The following is a 20,686-nucleotide window of genomic DNA, read 5'->3' on the forward strand; positions in this document are numbered from 1 at the left end:
CCCTGCCAGCAAGATCTTCCTCGTCCTCGCCATTGTCCCATAACGCATGCCTGTCCTCTTCCTGTGCCATGTCGTTGTCCTCCTCAAACCGCCATCCACGTACAACGCCTGCTGCACTCTGCTCCTCCTCCTCCTCCTCATTCAGGTTAGGGACCTCCAACTCTTCCACTACCTGCTGTGAGCCCTCCTCTGAGCTGAACTGTGCTGCCATCTGCTCCTGTTCTTCCAACTGCCTCAGGGCTTCATCCCCACGCTCAATTAAATTGTCCATTGCCTGCTCCAGTAGACAAACCAAGGGCACCCACTGGCACACAGAGGCCCACTCCTCACTGACCATCTTGGTTGCCTCCAGGAAGGGACTCAGCACCAGGCATACTTGCTGCATCAGTGTCCACTGAGTGGCAGTAATCATGGGGACTTGCTGGTTGCTGGGGACACTTGGGTCTAGCATGTAGGCCCTAAGAGCCAGCCTGTGCTGACACAGCCGCTCCAACATGGCCAGAGTCGAATTCCAGCGAACTGGCATGTCGATGATCATCCGGTGTTGTGGCCTTCCATACTGCTGCTGTAAGGTGGACAAGAGTGCAGAGGCAGTGGCTGACAGGCGGAAAAAGCGTACCACCGCCCGGGCATCCTGCAGCAGCTCACTCATCCCCTGGTAGGTGCGCAAGAAGCGCTGCACCACAAGATTGAGCACGTGGGCCAAGCAGGGGATGTGCTGGAGGTTTCCCTGCTGCACTGCTGCCACCAGGTTGGCCCCGTTATCGGCTGCCACATACCCCACTTCCAGGCCTCTGGGGGTCAGCCACCTCCGCTCCTGCTTCCTGAGGGCGGCCAGGACGTTGGTGGCCGTAAGCCTCTCCTTCCCCAGGGTCACCAATTTTAAAAGGGCTTGGCAGTGCCGAGGCTTGGCGCTGCTGCTGCCGAGGCGGGCTTGCTTTCCGGGTGCAGAGGGAGTGTCGTGACAGGACCCTTCTGCATCCCCCCTGATCCCGCGTGGTGGCACCACTAGCTGGGCTGATGCGCTCTTGTCCTCCCTCCCTTCCATCAGTGTCACCCAGTGGGCCGTAAAGGACAGGTAGCGACCTGTCCTAAATCTGCTACTCCACGAGTCCATGGTCACGTGGACCCGCTTGCCCACAGAGTAGTCCAGGGAACGGGCCACGTTTTCCACCGCAAACTTGTGGAGTGCTGGGATCGCGCTCCTGCTGAAATAGTGGCGACTGGGGACTTGTCACTCGGGGATGCCAAATTGGAGCAGCGTCAGCATGGCGCTCCCCTCCTGCACCAGGGAGTAGGGAAGCAGCTGTGATGCCATGGCCCGGGCCAGCAAGCCATTTAGTTTGCGGATCCGCCTGTGGCTTGGAGGCAGAGGCTTGGTCAGACCCTGAAAGGTGTCGCTCAGCAGGGTCTGACGACGCTGGGATGCAGGGGAGACAGAGGAGAGAGACGAACACTGGCTGCCAGCCTCAATGTCTGTGTCCTGAGTAGCCGAGGTGGAAGAGCGCTTGCGTGCTACTACTGCTGCTGCTGTGGGGGATTCACGACCCTGAGGGAGGGATGATGCTGCTGCGCTGGTGGGCCTTCTGCTCTCAGGAACCCCTGCCAGCAGTGCCTGCTTCCTCTTAAAGTCCGCATACTCACGGCAGTGGCGGCTTCTCAGGTGGCCCTGGAGGGATGAGGTACCCATCTTGCTCAGACTTTTCCCACGGCTCAATCTTTTGCTGCATAACCTGCACACCGCATACCTTTTGTCATCAGTACATTCCTCAAAGCAATCCCACACTGGTGACTTTAATTTACTGCGGCCCCCACTAGCAGAGGGTGCAGCGGAACAATGTGTGGTAGTAGTTGCCGGGGGTTGCATGGTGGTGGTGCCGGCTGAAGCAGTGTCCTGTCTACTTCCTCCACGCCCACTGCTGCCGATGCCCCTGCCCTTGCCTGACATATGGCGATATCCTTGCCTAGGCCGAGGTGACTCGTCATCCTGCTCTGCCTCTGACCATTCTTCCACGGACTCAGCAGGCTGCACATAGTTAGGGTCCACAACGTCGTCATCATCAGCAGCATCATCATAATCCAGCTCTTCCTCTGACTCCCCCGCCTCCTCTTCTGTCCCTACATCCCCAGACACAGACCCCTCTTCTTCATCACCAGAACTCAACAACGCTTGTGATTGTGGCCCGATCTCAATCTCTGCCACATCAGTCCCCAGTAAGTCCTGAGCTTCTTGCATCAGCAGGTTCCCAGAAGCCGGACTGAGGGACAGAACGCTGTCATCCTGGGAGGGCTACTGACCAGTGGGTGCTGGGGTGGATGTCACAACAAGCGTGGGACGTTGGCTGCTGCTGCTGCTTGGAGTGGTGCTCACAGTAGAGGTCTGGGAGGAAGTCATGATGTCCATGAGTACGTCAGGTTCCATTTGCTCAACCACCACACGGGGACCAGAAACTTTAAAATATTTGGACAATGGCGTCCGCTGACTCGGCCCAGGCTTTGCTGCCCCCCTTTCTGCTGCATCACGACCACGTACAGCTGGGCATCCTCTCCCTGGACGTGGAGCAGTCCCAGAAGTGGCTGAGGCAAATGAACTCGCTTTCCTCTCACCCCGCGAAACCCTGCCAGACATGTTGCTAGTAATGAATCACTGGATGCAGTGGGCACAGTACAAGGTCACTGAAGGATGCACCAGGCACAGTACAAGGTCACTGAAGGATGCAGTGGGCACAGTACAAGGTCACTGAAGGATGCAGTGGGCACAGTACAACGGCACTGAAGGATGCAGTGGGCACAGTACAAGGTCACTGAAGGATGCAGTGGGCACAGCAGTGGGCACTGGATATACAACTAGGTCACTGAAGGATGCAGTGGGCACAGTACAAGGTCACTGAAGGATGCAGTGGGCACAGCAGTGGGCACTGGATATACAACTAGGTCACTGAAGGATGCAGTGGGCACAGTACAAGGTCACTGTAGGATGCAGTGGGCACAGCAGTGGGCACTGGATGTACAACTAGGTCACTAAAGGATGCAGTGGGCACAGTACAAGGTCACTGAAGGATGCAGTGGGCACAGTACAAGGTCACTGAAGGATGCAGTGGGCACAGCAGTGGGCACTGGATATACAACTAGGTCACTGAAGGATGCAGTGGTCACAGTACAAGGTCACTGAAGGATGCAGTGGGCACTGGATATACAACTAGGTCACTGAAGGATGCAGTGGGCACAGTACAAGGTCACTGAAGGATGCAGTGGGCACAGCAGTGGGCACTGGATATACAACTAGGTCACTGAAGGATGCAGTGGGCACACAAGGATGTCACACTGTGTAATGAGATGCTCATATGCCAGCGAGCGAGCAGTGGGCACTGGGCACGGCACAAGGTCACTGACAGAATGAATGAACAGCGCTGGCAGAGAGTGGCGGCGCCGGCGGTGTGACTGGCTGCCTGCAAATAGTACAAGTGTATAACTGTCACTGGAATATACAAGTGAACACTGCAGCTGCACTAACCTGCCTGCCTGCACTACACACAGATAATCCCCACTCCCACTACACTGACTACACTGCAACACTGAACCTGCCTGCACTACACACAGTTAAATAATCACTAGACTCCCACACTCCCACTACACTACACTGACTACAACTAACTACAGCAATCACTCACTGACTAGCTAACTGTGTACAGTATAAGAGCAGTGTTAGCAAAAATAAACGCTTTGTTTTTAACACAATAAATGCACTTGCTCAAACAACAATGGCCTGGAGATAATCCTCTCAGCACCACAGTCTAGCAAGGACAGAGCTTTTCCATCATGGCCGCCGTTTTATATTAAGGAGGGGAGGGCATAGCTCCCCTCCTGTGATTGGTTGCTAGGGCCTGGCTGGGGCCCTCTGATTGGCCTGCAATGTGTCACTTCCGCATAGTTTGACGCATTTCCGCTAACCACAACTTCAGCGCCGGGTTTCACGAGCGTGAATGCGGATTTCTGTCCGCATTCACGCGAAGCCGAAGTAGATTTTCGTGGTTGAAAATCTATTCACGGCTTAGCGTGTCCGAGGCGGAATGCGTCAAAATGGTCGTGAATCCACGCGTAAGCGTGATCACGACCTGGCGGTGAGCACCACTGCAGGAGAGTTGGCAGGCCAATTGAGCACAGTAATACCATGGTCAGTAAACTATTTACCAGTGGTTTTGGCACTGTGAGCAGGTGCCAGGTCGTGCTGAAAAATGAAATCTTCATCTCCATAACGCTTTTCAGCAGATAGAAGCATGAACCCACTTTTGAACCAGAAACAGCGGCAGAAGCGCCTGACCTGGGCTACAGAGAAGCAGCACTGGACTGTTGCTCAGTGGTCCAAAGTACTTTTTTCGGATGAAAGCAACTTTTACATGTCATTCGGAAATCAAGGTGCCAGAGTCTGGAGGAAGACTGGGGAGAGGGAAATGCCAAAATGCCTGAAGTCCAGTGTCAAGTACCCACAGTCAGTGATGGTCTGGGGTGCCATGTCAGCTGCTGGTGTTGGTCCACTGTGTTTTATCAAGGGCAGGGTCAATGCAGCTAGCCATCAGGAGATTTTGGAGCACTTCATGCTTCCATCTACTGAAAAGCTTTGTGGAGATGAAGCTTTCATTTTCCAGCACGACCTGGCACCTGCTCACAGTGCCAAAACCACTGGTAAACGGGTTTACTGACCATGGTATTACTGTGCTCAATTGGCCTGCCAACTCTCCTGACCTGAACCCTATAGAGAATCTGTGGGATATTGTGAAGAGAAAGTTGAGAGACGCAAGACCCAACACTCTGGATGAACTTAAGGCCGCTATCGAAGCATCCTGGGCCTCCATAACACCTGAGCAGTGCCACAGGCTGATTGCCTCCATGCCACGCCGCATTGAAGCAGCCATTTATGCAAAAGGATTCCCGACCAAGTATTGAGTGCATAACTGAACATAATTATTTGAAGGTTGACTTTTTTTGTTTTAAAAACACTTTTCTTTTATTGGTTGGATGAAATATGCTAATTTTTTGAGATAGGAAATTTGGGTTTTCATGAGCTGTATGCCAAAATCATCAATATTAAAACAATAAAAGGCTTGAACTACTTCAGTTGTGTGTATTTGAATCTAAAATATATGAAAGTCTAATGTTTATCAGTACATTACAGAAAATAATGAACTTTATCACAATATGCTAATTTTTTGAGAAGATCCTGTATTTACCTACCACAATCCAGCACAGGTGCAGTAGCAGCTCTTCGTTTGGGCTAAGGTGGAAATAGTCAAGACCGATCGAAACCGCTCTACTGCACAGGCGCGGGTCGCTTTCACAGTAGAGTGGACCCGATCGGGCTCGGCTATTTCCGCCTGAGCCCAAACGGAGAGCTGCTACTGCACCTGTGCTGGATCGTGGTAGGTAAATATTAACACACCTGTGCACTGTTTGTCAGGCTTTGAAGAGGAAGTTTTCGGGGAGCCAGCGCTGGATTCCTCCAGGCTACAGAGGACAGGGAAGTCTCATTGGGACCCTGAGGCTTCCCCCTCCCAAGGTAAGCATCTCCCAGAGGGAGATTTTTTGTTACAGGTTCTTTTTAACTGTAAGTCTTGGGGCCCACCAAAGCCCTTTCAGCAGCCTTTGCCGATCAGCAAAGCACTAAGGAAGTAGAACCCTATGAGGGTGGTTCTGTGTATTTCCCAAGCCTTGTGAGCTCCTCATATAATGGTTAGTCTGACTGAGCGACTGCTGTGTATTGTTTGGTGTGTGATGAAGCACAAGGGGGAATCTGTTGTGATTCCTCCCCCCCCCCCCCCCCCGATGTCAGACTGCACCCTACAAGGTTAGAGGTTCCTGGCTCTGTGGGTAACCTCAGGGACGTTTGCTCTTAGGCTTTTTATCTTATATCAGACATGTCCAATTGTAGATATGCCCATTGTCTGTTTAGGATGCGGATGCATCCACCATTAGTGTAGGAACCCCTCTTGGAGATTGGCCTCGATGCCGGCAGAGGGGCCTAACCCACATACATGTTGGATATGTAGTACCAACAATCTCATTTATTTTCAGATGTTATGTTAGCCATTGGCAATCTGTGAGTTTTGAGCCCAGGGTTCTTTAAAGGACAAATGAAGGGAGAAGAATATGGAATATGGAGGCTGCCATATTTATTTTCTTTTTAAACAATACTAGCTGCCTGGCTGCAGTAGTGTCTAAATAACACCAGAAACAAACATGCAGCTAATCATGTCAGATCTGACAATGTCAGAAGCACCTGATTTACATATGCTTGTTCAGGGTCTATGGCTAAAAGTATTAGAGGCAGAGGATCAGCAGGCCTGCCAGGCAAACTGCTTAAATTGAATTACCGTATTTTTCAGGCCATAAGACGCTCCAGACCATTAGACGCACCTAGGTTTAGAGGTCAAAATCCAGGGGAAAAGAAAAAAAATATGCTAAGCCTGGTGCAGCAATGGTGCAGAGGCGTCTTGTGGAGGTTCTCCCCTCAATCCCCCCAATTATTTCCCCTTGTACATTTTGTGTTCTCTGTCCCTTCTGTGTCTACTCTAGCATGTTCCCGTGTCCCCCTTTGCCCTATGTCATCCAATCGCATTGTCTGTTACCCTGTGTCTCTTTATTCTCCAAGTGTCCTCCTTTGCTCTCCATGTCCTCCTCTGTCCTTGTGTTTCCTCTGTCTTCCTGTGTTTTCTCTGTCCTCGTGTTACCTGTCCCGGTGTCACGTGTCCTTAATGGTCTCCTACCTCCAAGCCTCTGCTCTCCTGTGCCACCCAACCTGATGTTGCCTGACGCCCTGTGTCATCTGTTCTTGTATGCCTGTCCCCAATGTCCTCCTTTCTTATGTGTCTGCCCTCCTATGTCTCCCAACCTGGTACCACCTGTCCCTAATGTCCTCCTTTATGTCTTTGTCCTCCAATGTCGCCCACCCCCATGTCACTTGTCCCCAATGTCCTGCTTCCCATAGTCTGTAACGTCCACTTGCCGCGTTGTGTACAAGCATATGTGCCCAGCGTCCCCTCAGTACATAAACCGCTGTCTTTGATAGAAGGATCGATACTTACTAAACAACGAATGATGCGGCAGAAGTCCCACGCCGAGATGAGAAGCCACGCATTCGTTACCGATCACCGGGACTCGCTTCAGCTTGATCCAGCGCTGTGCAGCCAATTAGGCGTGGGAGCTGCATCATGCTTATCCAATCACCGCTGCCTGCTATTCTGACTGGAAGTGCTAGTGATTGGCCACCGGGACCATCACTTCCAGTCAGAATAGCAGGCGGCGGTGATTGGACGAGCGTGATGCAGCTGGATCAAGCTGAAGCGAGTCCCGGTGATTGGTAACGAATGCATGGCTTCTCATTTCGGCGTGGGACTCCTGCCGCATCATTAGCTGTTTGGTAAGTATCGATCCTTCTTTCAAAGACAGCAGTTTATGTACTGAGGGGACGCTGGGCACATATGCTTGTGCACAACGCGGCAAGCGGACGTTACAGACTACGGGAAGCATGACATTGGGGACAAGTGACATAGGGGTGGGCGACATAGGAGGACAAAGACATAAATAAGGACATTGGAGACAGGGACAAGACATGGGGGACAGAAGAGACAGGGAGGAGGATGCAGGGCAACAGAAACCACCTTTGTTGGGCACCTTCGGACCATAAGACACAGGGACTTTCTCCCCCAATTTTGGTCCGAAAAATACGGTAAATATGGCAGCCTCCATATCCCTCACTTCAGTTGTCCTTTAAATTTTGCTCTGAGGGTGATTCGACTGTCAAAATAAAAAAACCGCCAGTTATGGTCCGCAATTGGGCTACAGAATTTGTGGAGTGATTTCATTCCGGGAATGTAGGGTCCAAAAAGTGTTGCTTAAAAAAAACACACACACACACACACACACCTCATTTATCGTAGAAGAAAAAAGAAGAAAAATGAAACCAGGCAAGTTCTTAGTAGGCTTGGCAATGTACCTGTATATACACATTTATCTCAATCTACATGATCGCAGGTAAACTTTAACATGCAGTTTTTAATTGCAAACAAAAACACAAGTGTTTCCATTTATTAAATTCATGTCAAATTATTATCGCGACAGGCCTAGTAAGTAGCTTCATCCATATTATCGTCACTGGCGCAGAAATCATCTCCATCTTCAAAATAGGATGCAATGTAATCATTTTCCTAGGAGACAGAAATATTACTGGGCAAGAATCCAGTACAGTAGTTCCCTATAGACAAGCAAAAAAAAGATGCATTCTGACTGGTCATTATGGTTAATGATCTTAGTGCTTCTTGAATGAAGGCTTTAGTGTAGTTTTTTCCCCTCAGTGTCTTTGGTGTCCAGAGGTGCTTTAGCCAAGCACTGAATAATGGCAAGTCAAAAACAGATATGTAAAATGGACTGCTCAGTTCACATTTTTTCATATTTATTTTTTTGTTTTTTTTACTGGTCATATTGACAAACAAAACCAGTCAGACTAGTCTGTCAACTTGACCATTCATAAACCTAGTCAGAGTCTAAAATAGCCAAGCTTTGCAGCAGGGCCGGGCCGAGGCATAGGCTGGAGAGGCTCCAGCCTCAGGGCGCAGTGTAGGAGGGGGCGCAGAATTCATTCAGCTGTCATTCCTAATTGTGTTTGAAGCAGAAAGAAATAAGAAAAGGGGATACATGGCAGTGACTGCAAGCCAGATAACTAGAGATTAAGGTGTTGGGGAGGTTGTGGGCCCTGGGGCGCCTCTTTGTCTAATAGCTATCAGTGTGTGACGGCTGGGGTTGGAGGGATGGAGGGGCGCACTTTTGTGTCTCAGCCTTGGGTGCTGGAGGACCTTGTCCCGGCTCTGCTTTGCAGTCACATACAGTATAAATGTTATTGTTTAAAAGTTGCCATTGGCAAGTCAAACCTTAACTTACTTCCAGTAGCCATAACTTCTAAGGTATGGTATGCAGTTTTATTTCAATCCTTCCGCTGTCAGGGATTGGTTATTGAACTAATTTAGGTCTCTGTCTGTAACTGCAGTTGTCATCTCCACCACAGCTTGTTTCTGGTCTGGCCCCGCCCCTTCCCTCTGCACTCACCAACCCTCCAATCCTGCTACTCAGCTGGATGCATCTGGATCCTTGTTGTCTCTGCAAACCAGGGCTGTGGTGAGATGACTCACCTGTGATTACCTCAGACGTTGGCTCTTTAGGCACATGCATGCCAGCTGCAGGCAGCATACAAGCACGCCTGTTAAGCTAGTTAAGGACTTGTCTGCCACCTGCCCCAACCAGAAATACTCTTCAGTTTATTCAACTAGAACAACTTAACTCAGGGCGCGTTTCCACTTGAGCGGAAACCGCCGCGAATCCGCAGTTTCCCTGCAGGCGAATAGTGCGGGGAAACTCTGCCATAGGGTGCAATGGTAACGCCGGCCCGAATTGCAACCGCTAGCGATTCGGCTGGCTTTTCCGTCCGAATCGGCACGGGAGGCTGCAGATCCCATAGCCGTGCATGAAACGGCTGATGGGATTCGTCTGCTTTCCCCGCAGACCCGGAAGAGCCGGCTCGCAGACGCGCGCCACTCTAGTGGAATCACGCTCTTAGTCTGTTCCAAGCCAAATTGGAGAACCACATTCACTGACTTCCTATCCATTGAGATCATTCTGTTACCAGATTATTACTATTTCCTTACTGGGAGGGAGGTGCCCAAAAGGATGTGTAAAATGATAAACAATTTAAAAGGCAAGATACAAAAATAATTTATTCAAAATCACTCAATACCACCACCTTTCATGGTCATCCACCCACTTCCATATGTCAATAAATCAATGTTTCAAGGTAAGGCCCACAGTGCACACCAAAACTGCTAACAGATCCTCAAAACGCAAGAGGTTTTTGAAATAGATTTTCAGAGCAATTCCAGGCATGTTTAGAGAGGTTTTCTAAACATGCCTAGTGTTTTTTGGACAGTTTTTGTGTAGCAGATTACAAATATTGTTACAGTAAAAGCTGTTAGTGAACAGCTACTGTTACAAAAAAAAAAGCCTGGAAAACCGCTCTGATCTAGCGTTTTTCAGAGCAGTTTGAGCTTTTCATATTCTTTACATTGAGGCAGAAACGCATCTGCAAACTGCAAAAATGATGCAGGACCCACGTTTGCGGTTTGCTAAAAACAGCAAACCGCTGGTGTGCACCATTCCATTGAAATACATTAACCAAGCGTTTTCACAGGCGGAAGCAGTTTGCGAAACACTTCAAAAACTGCTCGGTGTGCACCAGGCCTCATAGTGAATTATCTCAGAGTGCCTATCACTATGGCTATAAGCACTCTGAGCCAATTCACTCTCTTATTGACATAAGAAAGGCGATGGATGACCATGAAATGGGGTGTCCTTTGGGGAATCTCTCTCCCAGCATACTAGAAAACCAGCACTAATTTGCTGCAACAGAGTGATCCAAAGCCACCAGTCTAGTATGAGATTTAAATGAAAAATGGTTTTCAACGGGCTGCAGAATCCTTGCACTTAGTTACTGTGATTTACTGTCACAAGATACTTCGGTCATAGAGGGGGAAAAAACAAAATGAAACAAAACAAAAACTAAGGTTTTGTGTCATAGACCAAAATAAACTAAAGAGACCTTCACCGAAGCACTGCAAAGTACAGCAATGCATTCCTCAAAGAGAAAGTGAAAAACAACAAAGTATCAATTCAGTTCAGTTATTTTGCATTCTGGTTTCAGTTTTTGAGGGATCTATTCCAACTTCCTATAGTTGTTTCGGGATATCTGCCTAGGATTACATTAAGGCATGACAATTTTTACACTGATCATATAGGGGGAAACATGAAAAGCCATTGGCTGTTCCTGTATCCCCCTATGTGGTCAGTGCAATGATTGGCTGTTCCCATGTCACTTGCCAGTGTTCCCCAATGTGGCGAGTGTAATGATTGGCTGTTCCTGTGTCCCCCTATGTGGTCAGTGTAATTAATGGACCCAACAGTGGACCCTGGGAATAGAAACACAGGCTATTTAGTTTAAAGTAAATGTCAAGTGACAAAAAGCATAAAAATTTTTTTTTTAAAAAAAGCATAAATAAAAATAAATTCAGATGCCTAGGTTTGTATCCTATAGAGCCTTTCCTGTTTTCTCTTGCTCTCCTTGTTCCAGGGTTGTCAACCCTGTAGTGTACTCAACCAGTTGCTTGAATAAACGTCCATGAGCCATTTGAAGACTTCGGAAGCACCGAGTGCTTTTGAAGGCGGGCAGCTCCATACTGCGTATGCTTGAGCGTGCTTACACACACACACACACACACACACACACACACACACACACACACACACACACACACACACACAGAGGCCCATCTGCGTTAGTACTCGGGGACACGTTTTCTTCTAAAGCCTCCCAAGGTTGCAATGTAAACAGGGGTGACGGTGCTGGAATGAGGGGAACTAGAGAGGACAGGGAAGGCTCTACCGGATCCAGAGCCTTCCCACTCCATAGTAAGTATCTGACTTTTTTTCTTGTCACTTGACATTTACTTTAATGAAGATCCAACATAATTTTGTGTAGTACAAAATTAAGTTCTGACGAGGGATGATCAAATCAATTTTTTGTTGCATTCCAATTTCTTGCAAATTATAAGTAGCTTGAAATTGGACCAATCAGAATAACTTCCTGTCAATTTTTTTTGGTATAAGTGCAAGACCATTTACATAAAATTTGACTGCAAGGAGAAATGATTTGCATCTCATTGATCATCCAAACTTTTGACAGAGTTGTACTTTTCGCCTGGCGAAACAAGTCTACTTGTAGAAGTATAGAGAAAGCTGTAGAATGAACATTACGTCCTCTAATTCCTCCTCTTCAACCTCTCCCTCAACTGCCTCTTCTTCCTCTTCATCCCCGCTGCCTTTTTTCTTCTCTTCATTTTCTTCTTCTGATTTTTCACCGTCACCTTTTTTCTCCAACTCCTGTGGTTGACAGTTTTAACACAAGGATGACAAAAAAGACAGTTTGTTATTAAATCAAACCATGCAATAATTTTTCTTCTTACCGTTGCAGTCCTAATACAATAAGATTGATATTCTATGAGTGGAGAACATACAATAATCCAGCAAACCTAGACTGGGATTTTTTTTTTTAAAGGGACTGCTATTAGATGGAACAAGGTAGCAACACTTGCCTAAATCCTTTAGATTGTAAGCCTTTTTGGGGTCTTCTTGATCTTGCAACCCCAGCTATGACACCCTTCCCATGGACTAACTTCAATTGCTGGGACTCTGTAAATCACATGATCAAGCAACTTTAAAACCATTTGCTAACTCTGTCTGTCATCCCTTGTTTACATTGAATGTATCACTGTTTATTGTCCAGCGCTGCATAATAGGTTGACTCTTTATAAATACAATAAAAAAAATAATAATTCAGATTAGAATATAGTGAGGACTGCCATAAGGGCCCATTCACACGTGCGTTTGCAAAACGTTGGAGATTTTTGAAGGAGTGATTTTTCCGCGATTTCCTATTCGAGTTGCTGCAAATTCAGGTTTGCGAAAATTTGGATTCGCCCGTAATCACGACCACGTGAACAAATTCGAATTCACCTTGTGGTTACGGCAGAATCCGGAACAATTAGTAATCGCAAATTTGGCCTTTAAAATTGCTTACAAAAAACTTCTTTTAGGGTAAATGATGCATAAAGCATCATTTTTTAAAGAAAACACAAAATTATGTGTGGTGGAATAATTAAAAAAAGAAAAAAAATTGTGCATGAGAGAGGGCCCCTCTGACCCAAGGGCCCCAATGCGGTCACTATCTCTGCAACCCCTATTGTTAAGCCACTTCTGGTTGATCTTCAGGAAGGCGAGTCTGTCCACAGACTCTGGGGACAAACAAGAGCGCTTCTCTGTGACCACGCCACCGGCCGCACTGAAGCACCTCTCGGACAGCGCACTGGAAGGGGGGAAAGACAGGACTTCCAGGGCGTATTGCGCCAGCTCACTCCAGATCAAGTGCTTGACCCAGTACTCCATGGGATCCACATGGTCATTGCTGGTGCCGAGCCCGCTGAAGGACCCCGTGTAGTTTGCCACCATCCGGGTCAGGCAATTGTTCTGACTTTGAGAGGAGGATGCTGCTGCAGGCACCTCCTCTCTCGTCAGCTCTACCCTCATGTAGAGTGCCTTAGTGATGAGACAGCAGGTCTCCTGGGCGCCTGCCTCTGCTGCTGGCCGCAGGCACCGACTGCGGTGCTGGCTGGACAGAGGGGGTGAAAGGCTGGGGGAAGGCTTTCCCCAATCGCCGAACAAGGATCCACTGCAACTCCATTGTTCAGTGCTCAGGGTCTCCAGCAGGCAGGAACTGACCCACCTTCCCCTTCAGCTATGGGTCCAGGATCATGCTGATGCAGATGTCCTCCCGAGCACGCATCTGCTTCACCCTGGGATCCCTGCGCAGGCACCGCAGCATGTGCACTGCAAAGGGGAACAGTTCTGAGGCAGCAGAGACATCATCAGGGTCGTCATCCCCAGAGCCGACATCGCTGTCCTCCTCCTCTGGCCCCTGAGCCTCGCCCTGCTCTTTCCACCCTCGCACCACTACAGCTGCGCTCGGCTGTTCCCCCTCAACAGCAAGGTCAGGGACCTCCAACTCCTCCTCCAACAACTCAAACTTCTCCTCAGAGGTGGACTGCGCAGCCGGCTGCTGATGCAGCTGGGTCAGGGCCTGCTCTCCCGCTTCAATCAGATCGCACAGGTCATCCAGCAGACAAACCATGGGCACCCACTGGCAGAGGGATGCCCATTCCTGGCTCACCAAGTTGGTTTCCTGCAGGAAGGGAGCCAACACCAAGCACACCTGCTGCATTTGCCCCCACTGTGTGTTTGAGAGAACCTGGGAGGTTGGTGGTGGTGGTGCCAGAATAGACAGCCTTCCTCTGCTCAAGCAGCCGCTCCAACATTGCCAGGGTGGAATTTCAGCGAGTGGCAGGCCCTCACGCTGCTGCAGGTTGGCCAGGTTTGCTGAGGCACCGGCAGAAATGGCGCACTATTTTCCTTGCCGCTTCAGCGGATCATCCATCCTCTGGTATGTGCGCAGGAACTTCTGCACCACAAGGTTCAGGACGTGGGCCAAACAGGGGACGTGGGTCAAGTGTCCCCTGGTGATGGCAGACAGCAGGTTGGCCGCATTGTCGGACACCACCAATCCGAGTCTGAGGCCTCTGGGGGTCAGCCACCTCTGCTCCCTGAGGTTGGCCAGAACGTTGTCTGCCGTCAGTTTGGTCTTCCCCAGGCTGACCATCTCCAGCAGCGCTTGGCAGTGGCGAGCCTTCACGCTGCTGCTGAGGCGGGGACGCTTGGTGATGGTGAGTTCACGGAGGAGGGGGGACCTGCATCAGAGGAGCCAGCTGCAGCTCCCCTGAACCCGCGGGGTGGCACCACCCACTGGGAATTTGCTGCTGCTGTGTCCGAGGATGGATCGGCTGCTTCCTCACGCCTTTCCACTAGGCTTACCCAGTGAGCCGTGAAGGACAGGTAGCGGTCTGTCTTGAAACGGCTGCTACAGGAGTCCATGGTGACGTGGACCCGCTCGCTCACGGCGTGATCGAGCGAACGGGCCACGTTCCCCAATGCAAACCGGTGCAGTGCTGGTATCGCCGTGCGGGAGAAGTAGTGGCGGCTCGGGATTTGCCACTCCGGGATCCCATAATGCAGGAGCGCTCGTGTCACATTCCGCCCTGCACAAAGGAAAACGGCAAGAGCTGGGAGCACATGGCCCGGGCAAGCAACCCGTTCAGCATCCGGGCGCGCCTGTTTGGGAGACAGAGCCTTGGTCACACCGGGAAAGGACTCGCTGAGCAGGGTCTGGCAGCATTTGCCTGCACGGGAGGATGAGGAGGCAACTGTGGAGGGAGCAGAGGAGGCCACTGAAAACTGGCTGCACAAACCAGCCTCAATCGCGCCGGGACTGACAAAATGCGCGGAGGGGGGGGGGGTTAGACAGGAGGGCAGCGAGTTTCCCCGCTCCTGCTGCTGATGGTACAGGCCCAGCGCCACTGTCCTGCAGCTTCTTAAACTACTCCTGCGGGTACTTGGTCTGCAAGTGGGTCTGCAGGCATGAGGTACCCATATTGGCCAGATCACAACCTCTGCTCAGGCTGGCCCTGCAGTTGTTGCAAAGTGCACGGTTCCTATCCATCTCGGACACGACCAAAAAAAAAAAAAAAAAAAAAACGCCAGATTGGGGATGTGAACCACCCCTTCATGCTTGAAGCCTTTGGTTGGGGGTTGACTGGTGCAGGTGGTGGTAGCGCCTGAAGCAGCAGGCTGTGGCTCTTGCCTTCCACGCCCTCTGCTGGCCCTGCCCCTAGTTGCCATGCTGCTGCGCCTCTGTGCCAGAGCCGCCTTCTCCTCCTCCGAGCTACCTTCACCCAACTGTGGCACATAGGGACGGTCCCGCACCTCATCACCACCACCATCATCATCACCCTCCCCAAACAGCTCCTCTGAGCCCCCAACCACCTCTTCTGCCCCAACATCAGGCTCCTCATCCTCCGAGTCCTCTTTAAAATTAGGTTGTTGTTCGCCGACAACAACCTCCTCTATCTCAACTCCTCCTCGCCTGTCCCAATCATCTCCTCAAATTCTGCCACAACAGCCCTCAAATCGCTCGCAGTGTTTGGGGTAAACAGCGAGCTCAGTGAGGGCAGGCTGGTGGCCGCTGGGGTCAAGCGGTGGTGGCGGGCGGCTGCTGCTGCGGACCGGAGTGCTGGTGGTGGCGGCACTGGTCTCGCTGGAGGTCTAGCTGGAACCCGTGGCCTGCTACTCCGCCATCAGTTCCACAATAGCCTGTGCCTGACTCTGGTCAATGGGCCGGCGACGTTGACCCGTGGCAAAGATGGACATAACACGCTGCTGCTGCTGCTCTGCACCTTCCTCCACAACTTTGTGGCCAGTGGCTGGCGGCGGACCAGTCACAGACCTGCTGGCAGTGGTGGCGGCAATGGCGCTGCCTCTCCTGATGGTGGTGCCTTACCCTCTACCCCTGCCAGTCATTGTACAGTACAAATGCAATAAGAAAAACTAAAATAATTAAAAAGATAGAGATATATATGAGCTGATGGTGTATAAAGAGGGGCGAGTTGGTGACAAAAAAGTGTTTTTTTTTTTCTTCTTTAACCAGTAGTAGACTAGGAGACAGCTCACTCTGTCATCGTTCGTGACTTGTACTGACTGAGGTAGTTCACTTCACTGCTAAACGGTCAGTGAGTGACAGACGTCAGTGTCACACTACACTATAGAGGACGAAGTAATGTAGCACGAACTAAGTAACAAGACTGACAGACCGTGACACTAAAACACTGACTGTCACACTGGCTGCAATCAATACAGTCAAGGCAGATGCAGCAGTCAGAAAATAAACAGATGCTGGCCTGCCTGCTGCTAAGTGCTAACTAGTACTGCGGCTGCTAGTCTTAAGCCTCATACACACGAGGCACAAATTTCTCTATAGAGAAAAAAAAAAAAAAAAAGCAGCGACATTTCGTCGCCAGGTCCCTCTGTGCAGCAGCCGTACACATGGCGCACAGAGGGACAGAGATGCGGCGGCAGCTGTCGCCGAAGGTTCCTCCCCCCCGCCGGAACCTCCGTGCTCCATCTATGGGTAGCTGTCGCTAGTCCGCATACACACGCAGTACGCGTGGCGGACTAGCGACAGTTGTGGTGACAGCTGTTGCCGGCGATTGGCCGCGTCAATCACCTGACGACAGCTCTGACGGGCGACGGTTCGTGGCACGCGCCTCATACACACGGGGGACCTGTCGCCGCAACATGCGCGTGCCACGTGTTTGTGGCGACAGTTGTGCCCCGTGTGTATGAGCCATAACAACTAAATGAAGCAATAAACAGTACAAATGATGAACTACACTACACTACGCAACAGCTAACTAGGCTAAGGCTACCCTAGGCTAGCAGGCCTAGCCTGTACACAGACCTAACACTAGCCTAGCAGCACAGTATACAGTATATACACTAGCTGACTGAAAACTATAACACTCAAATCACTAGCTATCTATACAGAAATATAGTATATGTGTTAATAATGTGGTTAGGATGCAAAACACTGTTTACACAGTGAAAAGACCTTGCTAAGACACACAGCAGCACTGGAGATGCTCTCAGTACCACAAGTCACACAGCAAGGACGAAATCCTAAAATGGCCCCCTCCTTATATAGATGAGGAGGACCAGGCTCCCCTCCTCTGATAGGTTGCTAGTGCCTTGGCTGGGGGCCCTCTGATTGGCCCAACGACGTCAGCCAATGGTTACCGCGCATGTGCAATGCGAATTCGTGATCGCGAATTTACGCCGTGATCACAACCAAATTCTCACTAATCACGAATGGACGCAAATTCGGAATCCGTGATCTGGATTGTTCATAGATTCGGAATTTTCCCGAATTCTAAGCCAAAATTGCCCGTGATCATGAGTGTCCTGATGAACAACCCTGGTCTGGGCTACTATCTAGTGGATGTATGGCAGCCTCAAAACCCCATCCCCTGACGCATAGGATCAGCTCTGCCTAGTGCAGGCTGAGCCTTTTCTCCTACACCACTCCATCATGTGCTGCTCCACTGGCACTTTCCAAAACAACAAAAAGTTAGCCTATAGGCTTATGATGCATCTGCGCAGAACTTGGCTCCAAACTGTCACTTGAGGGATCAAGTCCCCATCCCAGTGGGCAACAGCAATAGTGCACGTGTACACACCTCAAATTGAAATATACAGTGGAATGCGAATGTTTGGGTATTAACGTTGTTAATCGTCATGATTTTCCTATATAAATCGTTGGTTATGATAAAAAAGGTCAGTTAAATATATCATATAGGAGACGCACACAGTGATATTTGAGAAGTGAAATGAAGTTTTATTTACAGAAAGTGCGCAATAATAGTTTAAATTAGGGAGTTGCATAAATTTGGGCACTGTTGTCATTTTATTGATTCCAAAACCTTTAGAACTAATTATTGGAACTCAAATTGGCTTGATAAGCTCAGTGACCCCTGACCTACATACACAGGTGAATCCAACTATGAGAAGGAGTATTTAAGGGGGTCAATTGTATGTTTTCCTCTTCTCAAATTTCTCTGAGGAGTAGCAACATGGTCTCAAAACAACTCTCAAATGACCTGAAGACAAAGATTGTTCACCATCGGTTTAGGGGGAAGGATACAGAAAGCTGTCTCAGTGATTTCAGCTGACTTTCCACAGTTAGGAACATGGAAGACCACAGGCCCAGTTCAAGTTAAGGCTCGAAGTGGCAGACCAAGATAAATCTCTGATAAATGGAAGCGACGAATGTTGAGAACAGTTAGAGTCAACCTACAGACCAGCACCAAAGACCTACAACATCATCGTGCTGCAGATTGAGTCACTGTGCATTGTTCAACCATTCGGCACACTGTACACAAGGAGATCCTGTATGCAGAGGAATCCTTTTCTCTACCCACAGCACAAAGAGCCGCTTGAGGTATGCTAAAGCACATTTGGACAAGCCATGTAGTTATTTGGGCATAACAAGGGGCATTATTCATGGAAGAAAAGCAACACAGCATTTCAAGAAAAACACCCGCCACCTACAGTAAAATATGGTGGCGATTCCATCATGCTGTGGGGCTGTGTGGCCAGTGCAGGGACTGGGAATTTTGTCAAAGTTGAGGGACGCATGGATTCCACTCAGTATCAGCAGATTCTGGATACCAAAGGCCAGGAATCGGTGACAAAGCTGAAGCTGCGCCGGGGCTGGATCTTTCAACAAGACAACGACCCTAAACACTGCTCAAAATCCACTAAGGCATTCTTGCAGAGAAGCAAGTACAACGTTCTGGAATGGCCATCTAAGTCCCCAGACCTGAATATAATTAAAATCTGTGGTGTGAGTTAAAGAGTGCTGTCCATGCTCGGAAGCCAGCAAACCTGAATGAACTAGAGAGGTTTTGTAAAGAGGAATGGTCCAAAATACCTTCAACCAGAATCCAGACTCTCATTGGAACCTACAGGAAGAGTTAGGAGGCTGTAATTTCTGCAAAAGGAGGATCTACTAAATATTGATTTCATTTGTTTTTTGTGGTGCTTAAATGTATGCATCTGCCTAATTTTGTTTAAACAATTATTTCACACTTTCGGTAAATCCAATAAACTTCATTTCACTTCTCAAGTATCACTGTGTGTGTCTCCTATATGATATATTTAACTGACATTTTTTCTAATTATTATTATTATTATTATTATTAATTTATAAAGCGCCAACATATTCCATGGCACTGTACAAAGTAAGAAACATACATGGGGTACATAATACAGACAATGGTGTACACTAATAAACAAGATACATAATTAGTGACAAAAATACAAAAAAAAAAAAAAAAGATACAAAATACAGAATTGGTAATGACAATGATAAAAGTAACATGATAAATAAAATGTATAATGATTTTCAAGACACAAAAGGGGGAGAGAGCCCTGCCCTTGCGAGCTTACAATCTAAAGGGAATTGGGGGCGGGGGGACAAGAGGAGGGGTAGTGTACAACAAATATGTAGAGGGAGTGTGTTTTAGGATACCTAGTAGGAGTGCAATTTGGTAGCGTATATGCTTGTCAGAACAAATGAGTTTTTAAAGAGCGTTTAAGAGGTAACAAAGTTTGGCAAGTGACTGATGTATTGTGGGAGGGCATTCCAGAGCAGGGGTGAAGCACGTGGAAAATCTTGTAAACGTGAATGTGAGGAGGTAATTCTAGAGGAGGACAACAGAAGATCATGTGCAGATCTGAGATTGCGTTTTGGTTGTATAGTGAGGATATGTACCGGGGAGAGAGATTGTGGAGAGCTTTGTAGGTTAGGGTTAGGAGTTTGAATTGGATTCTCTGGTTAATTGGCAGCCAGTGAAGAGCTTGAGGGAGGGGCAGCAGAGGAAGATCGAGAAGAGAGATGAATGAGATGAGCAGCTGAGTTCAGTACCGACTGGAGCAGGGCCAGTCTGTTAGAAGGTATTTCACAAAGTAGTATGTTACAGTAGTCCAGACGAGAGATTATAAGCGCATATATTAACATTTTAGTGGTGTCTTGAGTGAGAAAAGGTCACATGCGAGATATATTTTTTGAGCTGGAGATGGCAGGAGCTGGGTATGGAGTAAACACGAGGAGTAAAAGAGAGAGGAGTCGAATATTACCCCCAAGGAAAATCATGACGATCAAAGGGACCCCGAGCAGTAATTAAAATCAAAAAACTTTCACTCACCTGGGGCTTCCTCCAGCCGACCGTAGACTGCGAGGTCCCCCGCCGCCCTCTTGGCTTTTCTGCGGGTCCCGCTGGCGGCTACGTTGCCGGCGACACCGACACTTCCTAGTTTTGAAACCTTGGCACCCTCTTTGCGTCGGCCGCTCAGCGTCAGCACGGTGCCAGGCGTGACAGTACTACGCATGCGCGGTTCAGAGTTAGAAAATCGCCTACGGTCGGCTGGAGGAAGCCCCAGGCAAGTGAAAGTTTTGATTTTAAATTACTGCTCGGGGTCCCTTTAACAAGGTTGCCCAAACTTTTGCATCCCACTGTATAAGATCTAGGAGCATAGACTCCATCGTCAGTAAAATGACAGCCCAATCTGATGAAATGGTGCAATCTAGGCC

General features: G+C 49.1%; 1 protein-coding gene across 2 annotated transcripts in view; it reads right to left on the minus strand.

Moving 5' to 3' along the window:
• Window positions 1–8,108: 8,108 nt before the first annotated feature.
• Window positions 8,109–20,686, minus strand: part of POLR3G (RNA polymerase III subunit G) — a 46,169-nt gene continuing 33,591 nt past the window's right edge. For both annotated transcript variants that reach the window (XM_068247833.1, XM_068247826.1), the window contains 2 exons: window positions 11,851–11,976; window positions 8,109–8,201 (listed from right to left, as the gene is read on the minus strand). In XM_068247833.1, the coding sequence (XP_068103934.1) occupies window positions 8,118–8,201; window positions 11,851–11,976 (210 nt within the window). In that variant the 3' untranslated portion in view covers window positions 8,109–8,117. The remainder of the gene's footprint in view (window positions 8,202–11,850; window positions 11,977–20,686) is intronic.

The sequence above is a fragment of the Hyperolius riggenbachi genome, chromosome 1 (assembly GCF_040937935.1).
Source record: "Hyperolius riggenbachi isolate aHypRig1 chromosome 1, aHypRig1.pri, whole genome shotgun sequence".
Lineage (NCBI taxonomy): Eukaryota > Metazoa > Chordata > Amphibia > Anura > Hyperoliidae > Hyperolius > Hyperolius riggenbachi.